At 41.7% G+C, this 8117-nt stretch overlaps 1 protein-coding gene across 1 annotated transcript in view; it reads left to right on the forward strand.

The window, feature by feature from the left end:
* SEPTIN11 (septin 11) overlaps positions 1-7617 on the forward strand; it is a 69338-nt gene extending 61721 nt beyond the window's left edge. Inside the window, exon 10 of the mRNA XM_065405202.1 lies at positions 5784-7617. Within this exon, the coding sequence (XP_065261274.1) occupies positions 5784-5808 (25 nt within the window). The 3' untranslated portion in view covers positions 5809-7617. The remainder of the gene's footprint in view (positions 1-5783) is intronic.
* The last annotated feature ends 500 nt before the right edge of the window (positions 7618-8117 follow it).

An 8117-nucleotide genomic window follows, 5' to 3' on the forward strand; every position in this document is an offset into this window, starting at 1 on the left:
CTCAAATACTTACGGGGCTTCCGAATGGCAGAATGTATCCAAGGGCAGAATTTGTCCCTTTATTGGCTTTGTTCCATACACTGCTTTAAAACCCCCAAAACTGTCTCGGGATTGGAGACTTATAATGAAACCAAACAAGTTTGACAGAGCTGAAGTACAATAAGAATGGACTGTCTGTATAGCAGAACAGGACAATCTATTCTAAAAGGCCAGTCTTAGGTAAGAAGTACCAATCTCAGATAGGGTAGGGTTCCTCTTTGATTCCTTCCCAGGTTGCCTGAGATAAAAGCAAACATTTATTTTACTGAAATCACATACCCTATAAAGAGAATGATACTGTAGAATCTCACTGAGTAACACACTTTTTAATCCACACAAAACATTGTTGTCTCCAGACCTCAGCAAATGTTTAATAGCCAATGCTCCTGCAAGGTCTTGCATTATACATAGGGCATTTCCTGGTAGTCTGTGAAATACGGTCATAAATAATTAACACTAAGCTGTCGTTGACAAAAGAAAAATGGTTGAAGTGCAATTAATGATGTGGCATTTTTTGCTTTTGATTTGGTCACCTAGGGCTTGTCTGCACGTGGAGTTATTCAGGAATGGCTGGTGTGCTTTAAATTCCCATCCTAATCTGAATTAACTCTCAAGTGTGGGGAAGACCTTACTTGCTAATTGACTAACTTCAACTATTCATAAGTGGACTAGTGAGCTTCTACTTTATTTCGTGTACACTAGTGTATTTTTCTACAATGGGCAGTGGCACCGTGCTCTCATCCTTGTACCAGTAGAAGCCGGAGTGTGTGTGTCTCGTTTCTGCTGCTGGATCAGTGCTCTGAAAATCACGCCCAGCAAAGACATTTAAAACAATGAAGGGCCAGTTCCTCACTTGATGTAAATCAATGTAGCTCCTAGGGAGCCAGGCTGGCTTACTCTAGCTGAGAATCTGGCTCTGAAAGCTTACGCAAAGACCAGCATAGAGAAAATACAGCATTTTCATGTGTACTGGAAACTCATTTAATTAAAATAATCCAAAAAGCAGATCAGTACAGAACTAATAATATCTGGCAGCAACCTTCCTAGGATGCTGAGATTTCTCCCTTGTGCGTTCTCTGTAAATAGGATAGACTGGAACAAGGGTCCTACCTGGCATGGCTGTTCCCACATTGTGTTCCCCTAGTATTATGGCCTTTTTCTAAGTAACTTGGAACTTTTGATGACCTTTTCCTACTCAGAAATCTTTTAAATGGCGCTGCTAATTTAATATTTATATAAAATCTGCAATAGGTTTCTTCATCTCTTCTGTATCAGACTGAAGCTATATGCAGTGGGGTTTGGTTTTGTAACTTTCAATAGTAGATGTTAGCTACTAGTTGTTCCTGTGAATTCTTCTGGCACCTGCATGAGATTGGTGTATTATATACGTCATGTTTCTAGCTGCCATTACAAATCACATGGTTTCTATTCTGCCATAGAAATCCAGTCATGAGGAACATGCACTTTGCTTTGTAAATATGTTTTAAAATAGTCTCGCCTCTCAGTATCATTCCACACCAGCTGTTGGGAGTTGCTCAAATTGTTTTATAATGTTCAAATTGCTAACAGAAGCTGGAAAGGAAAATGCGGATGCATCTGCATTGTAGCATATCTTGGTTCCTAAAACCTTTAAATTTCCTCTTGCACTCTAACGAAATGCTACAGTTTTAATAGGTAAGGGGTTTTATTCTTTTTGAACTGCGGTGGCATGACTGTGATGTTTTATACAATTACCAGTGGAAATCAGGCTAATCCCTGAAATGCTCTCAGCTGGATTTCCCTTGTAGCCTCCCCAGAATGCAATTTATTGGACTGCTTCTTTTTAAAGGTGGGATTACACATCTGTAACTTGGACCACTGAGACCGTATCAAAATTCTGCACAAGCCAGAATGATGAAACAGGGCCAAATTCTCTCCTCACCTAAGTCCCATCCCATGAGAATAAACAGCTGTCCTTATTACTTCCTTTTTACTGTGTTTTTCTGATGGATTCGTGAGTGAAATGAGATCTACAATTCACACACATTTTTCTAACATTTTTTGTTGATGATAGCCCTGATTGAGGAAAGAATTTTGAGTGGGGGCAGCACTTAAGCATGGGCATAAGTCCCCTGGAGTTAGAGGTATATCATTATTAACTTTTGCATTACCACAGCACCTAGGGGCCCTATTTGTAGACCAGGCCCCGTGTGCTAGGCGCTGTACAACCATATGCTTAAATGCTTGCCTAAATCCCATCCTGATCCCATAATCTTAGCTGTGGCCTTGGCATTTCTTCATACCTACATGTTCCAGTGGCAGTTGCTGGCAACGAGTGTGGTCATGGCACAACCAGAGTAGGTCCTTTTTAATAAGATCAGTGAAATGCTTCTCGGCTCTTGCCTGTTCCATTGAATAGGTCGTCAGCTGCGTCTTAGATGTGTGCGTTGTTTTACTTACAATTTCTCAGACAGGCACAGGAGTTGGAACTCTTTTTTTTGTTTGGCTGCTTTAATGTAAAGTCACTTTGTAAAACAGTACAAGAAACTTCGCTTCCAACTTCCTTTTAATGAAAGGAATTTTCAAACCGGCGCAAATATACTAGGCCGTATTCGGTCCTGGTAGAAGTCCTTAAACTACCCCATGCAGGGTGTTCAGTTGGGGCCTGGGACAACCCCCACTGAAGAGAGACTCCAACTGATTTCAGTGGGATCCGGATCAAACCGGTAGGCTACGTTTTCAAAAGTGATGAGTGACCTTAAAGTGCCCAACTTGAGATGTCTTAAAGGGGCCTGGTTTTCAGAAAATGTTAAGCATCTGCTCTCTGAAAATCAGAATCCCTTTTAAGGTGTCTTAGGGCTGGTCTACACGGGGGGGGGGGGGGTTGATGTAAGATACGCAACTTCAGCTACGGGAATAGCGTAGCTGAAGTCGACATATCTTATTTCGACTTACCTCGGGTCCTCATGGCGTGGGATCGAAGGCCGCGGCTCCCCCGTCGACTCCGCTACCGCCGCTCGCCCTGGTGGAGTTCCGGAGTCGACGGGAGCACGTTCGGGGATCGATTACTACCCGCCGATTTGGCGGGTACTCTGGACGTACCCTTAGGTTGGGCATGCAAAATCACTAGCCACTTCTGAAAATATTGGCCTAAGTCACTATCAAACAGTAACCTAGTTTGGACTAACTATGTGGTTTGTTTGTTTTTCTCCACTCAGTTTTTCTTTGCTTTTGCTTGTCATATAGAATAGAATTGACTCCAATTTTAAAATTGGTTTCACTCCTTTTTAATTTCATTTTGCATGGGCGTCCACTGAAGCAGAATGCTGGTGTCAGCTCTCCCATCTTTCTTTCTTTTCTTTCTTTCTTTTGGGTTTCTATTATTTCTAATGTTTTTTGTTTTTGTTTTTTTTAACTTGCAGTGCAAGCTTCACATAAAGCCTGGCAAGCCAAGGATGTTCCTGCATTCACCTGCTTTTGCAGTAACGCGTCTCTTCCATCTGTTTGGGTTTTGTTTTAAACACAAATAACTATTAACTCATTTAATAATGGAGTGGGTGGGAGAAAGATGGGTGAAGCAGTGAGCATCTGGAAATTGAAGGGCGGGGGGGGGGTGTTTTTGTTTGAAAAGTTGATGCCATTTCTCTCTGGTAAGAACAGCCACAATAGATCAGACCTGCCACTTGGCTTTGAATTGAGAGCAAGACTTGTGCGTCATTGGCTTGATCCAAGGCCACTTAAAGACATTGGAAGGGTTTTGCTGCTGTTACTCGTTTGCACACACTGCTCTCAACAGGCCACACTGAGAGTCCCCTTACTCGCACTGAATAGCACAAGTACTCCCATGGAAATCTGAAGTGAGTTACTATTCAGTGTGAATACGATCAGTGCAAACTTAGCCAGAGTCTCCCCAGTGTATTGCTAAACCCAGACGTCCACTGAAACGAGTGTTTCTTTGATAGCTGACTTGTAAGACTGTAGAAATCCCATTGTTAGGTAACAAAAGAGCAACTGACCTTGCATGCTTATTCTTGCATGAGTTTTTAACCTTATGGATAATGACTTTTGGCCTGGCTTTTTGTTATTCACCCAAAGGGTTAAATATTTTTGAAATAACTCTTCTCTATTAAGTGCTGTGGCTAACCACTAAAAGCTGTGCAGTGTGCATCAAAAGGAGCTGCAAATTCCCAAGACAGGAGGTTTCCCCCCTCTATTGCTTTGAAATCAAGAGTCCCTCATCAAAAACTAACCAGGTGACCGAAACCCATCCCAAAACTTGAATACACTTTCCACAGATTGCCTGAGTAAAAGAGTCATCCAGCAAACGCATAAGTACAAGCGTAACTTTACTCATGCAATATAGTTCAGTTGACTTTAGTAGAAGTCCTTATGGGAGTAAATGTTTGCGCATGCTTATGTGGTTGCAGGATCAGTCTTGGAATATAGTGTCTTCTGTTGGTAAGTGCCAGTGAACCATTAAAGGAGTTAATTAAAACTCCATTAACTTCAGTTACTCTGGGCTCCTAAAGTGGAGAATATGGCTGTTCACTCTCTTTACCGGGCTAAGATGTAGCTTATCTTGCTTGACAAAGGCATAATAAAGGTAACATCAATGCACTGATCAGCTTTGCGCAGCCGGCTAAGGCTTGGGATGCAAACAATAATTTGCATTAAAAAACGGTGACTGAACATCTAGCATAAGCCAGGCCTTTTTTTAGGGCCTACTTGGTGTGAAAATTGACCTAACTGTTTAATTTGTATTTTCTATGCCATTCCTTTTCGGACAGAGTGTTTTCCTTTCTGATACATTCCAAGAAGTGGCGATCCATGTTTACCCTCTGACTTCTGGATTTCTTTCTCTACTGCTGATGTTCCGCCAGCTTTCCCTCTGCTCCTAGCTAGGTAGTCTCCTGTTTCTTTCTTTAAAGCACTCTTGAAATTAACGTTCTTCACCTGATCCCACACATTCCAACTTTGCTTGTTTCTACCCAAGCACAGGGGTCATGTAACTACATTCACAAAGGCAGGTTTGTGGGGGGTTGTTTTGTTCTCTTCTCCCTCCCCCCCGGTAAACATGGCTCTTAGGGGAGGGGAAAGGGTGGCTGGACAAACTGCATAAATTTAAGCAGAGGAAAAGCAGGGAAGAAACTATTTTGAAATTCAAGCTAAGTTGTCATGTGAACATCACAATCATTGGAAGGACCGACAGTTGCAGTAGCCAGGTTAAATAGCAGTAAAAATCCGAGATCCTTGCAGTTTTGCTTCAATACCAAGTGAGTTTGTAAGGTTAAGCTGAACACATGAAACCAGTTTCCTAACCATGGGCTGCATTTGATCATGCAATATGCTCAAATTTGAAGCTTGTGTAGTGTGCTTCCATCAGCTGTGTCTGTGTGTGTCCTATTTTTAATTAACAAGGGGGGGAGGTTGTGCCAAGTAAGAGAACTTAATTTTAACATTAGTTTCTCCTGCTCAGTTTAAAAACCCTTTCAAGGGAAGCTTGGCAGAGAAAATTAGTTGAGACTAGGTGTTTTTATTTTGGACACAAAGCTGTTGCCAATGTATTAAATGCTGGGGGGAGGGATTGGTTTGTTTCCCTTTTTAGCAAAGAACCATCGTTTTGGAGAAGCCGGGAATAAAATTTAAACTTACAATTTTTTTTTTTTTTTGCCCAATGGCGCACTAAGTTTTAAGAATCCCTGGGCCATGTTTAGCTTGTTACTGCTGCACTTCTCTCCTTTCTGTATCTATGCCTTTTTTCACAGTAGTCCCTGGCCCTGCACGGAATAAGTGATCCCCTCAAATCTAGTTGGATGTGCTTTCTTTCACCTTTGCATGTAAGTACAGCAGCAAGAGACCTCTCTGCCCACTTTGGAAATGAATGAAAGTTGACTTTTCTATAAGTGGCAATGCTGAGGGTTCTTTAAAAACTTTTATTAAACAATAACCATCTTCAGCTGGGATTTCCAAAGGGAGTTAGGCACCAGCTCCTATTGGCTATTAGGGACCCCAACTCATTTGAAAATTCCAGCTTAAGGTAGCATTAGCTTTTTCATGACAGCTACATAACCCTAACTCTTGCTTGTGAGGATCTGCAAAGGGTAGGATGTTTAAACAACAATGACTAGTCACTGATAATGCTGCATTTCCCGGAGGTGCTGGGATGTCCCTTTTTAGGATGTTCTAAATGAGCAGGAAGAAACAACGGAGAGTGTAGATCTGCGCATTAAAGCACTCCCTGGATGTGGAATAAAACCCATAGGCAAAGTCTGAATGACACACTGGCCACCCGGGGACGACTGATACTTGTTCCAAAATGCACTGCTGAGAGTATTGGGGGTTGACTTTCAAAAGCACAGATTAGGCACCTTATTTCTACTGACTTGACATCTCCTTGGTTATAAAGGGGTCATTGTTCAAGAGTGCTCAATATTGGCCTCACTGCTCCTCTTTAAATCCATGGGGAAACTCCCCTTGAAGTTTGGAGGAGCAGAGTTAGGCCAACACTGAGGGCTCTGGAAAAATCCCACTCTGTGTATAATATTTTATATAAGAATGAGGTAAATAGTGTGCCCTTTCTTACCCTGGGCCTTGTGACTGTGGTTATCCTCAGTGGTAACTATGGCTACCTGAGTACTTCCAATAATCCATGTCATCTTTCAGTATAGAGTGACACGTCATTTTTGTGGCTGATGGGAAAGGGGGAATTACAAGGTATTCCACTCAGTGGCAGCTCCAGGCCAGAATCTGAAACAGCTAGTAAAAACTGGCCATGGTTCTGATCTGCAGAATGCATCCACTCAGCTGCCAAGCCAGACTCTGTGTTCCTAGCTATGGGCTACTGGGAGTTTTCTTAAATACAAGATCACTTACCCTTTTGCTGCCTTGTATATGTTACCTGCTTATAACCCTGTCAAGAAGACTTTTGTATTTGTGTCTTTTAAAAAAAAACAAAAACAAAAAAAACCCCTTATTTTATTTAACACAATCAAGGGTTTGTTTGTTTGTTTTCAAGTAGTTCTCGTTCTACTTTTAAACTGTTGTGATGAAAAACAGCAGTGTCTTGTGTGTTATCAGATCTATCCATTTGAATCATGTTGTGATTTGCCATTCTCAAGCTGTTAGAAACAGCTTATTCCTGTCACATCCTTTCTCCAAGGAGCCCAACTGCATTTACAGTATAGATCATCGAGGAGGCCCTAAGGGCCAGGGTGTGACAGCATGGGATTATACAAATATGAAGGGTGTTTTTTTAAACTAACTGAAAATAAAGCTGTGAACAGCAGTAGGAATATTTTGTGTACTTGTTTTTAAATATATGCTGATGGCCTTTAAACTAGAGGTGTAGAACATTATTACCTTGCTCTTTGAAAATAACCCATGTTTTTGTCCAAATGACTGTATACCTCCAGCCAGTGTTAATGCAGAAGTATATATGTATGACTCTTAGATGTCTTATTGATGTCAAAATATTTCATTTCTGAAGTTCAAAATGAATCATAGCCTTCCGCCACAGTTCAGTTCCTTTTTTTTGTATGTGCTCTGGGGTGCACATGTGAATCGTGCCAACACACAAAGTGGGAAAGGGGAAATATATTTTTACCCAAACACTCTAGTTTTTGTGTGGCCTTTGTAACTTTCTTTTGTTGTGGTTGCTGGCTGTTGGGTGAAAAAAGGAAGTGAATGTATGTGTGAACGCCAAGGGTGACGTTTTCATGCTTGCTTGACGTTGAGGCAGACATTTCTTGTTCTTGGTTGATTGCTTCTGGGATGTGCCAAGGTGGGTCACAGTGGCAGCATTCATTTTACCCCATTCCTTGCTCCTCTTCCCCCGTTCACTAAACAGTGGCTTGATGGGCCTAGACCCTTGCACTGCTCCTGCTACATTAAAACCTTCACGTATGCACACACACACACACTCACTCTCTTTCTCTCTCTCTCCTTCACAGCTTACTTCCTTTAAAATGTTTCATTTTCTTTTTTCCTTTCATTTGGATTCTGAACCTTTTCTTTTTCTTTTTTCTGTAGCTTCTTCTTTATGTAACGGTCACCTTGCCAAGCCCCCACTCCCTTTCTCCTAATGGGCACTAGAAGAGCCA

This window comes from Emys orbicularis, chromosome 5 (genome assembly GCF_028017835.1).
Source record: "Emys orbicularis isolate rEmyOrb1 chromosome 5, rEmyOrb1.hap1, whole genome shotgun sequence".
Classification (NCBI taxonomy): Eukaryota; Metazoa; Chordata; order Testudines; family Emydidae; genus Emys; species Emys orbicularis.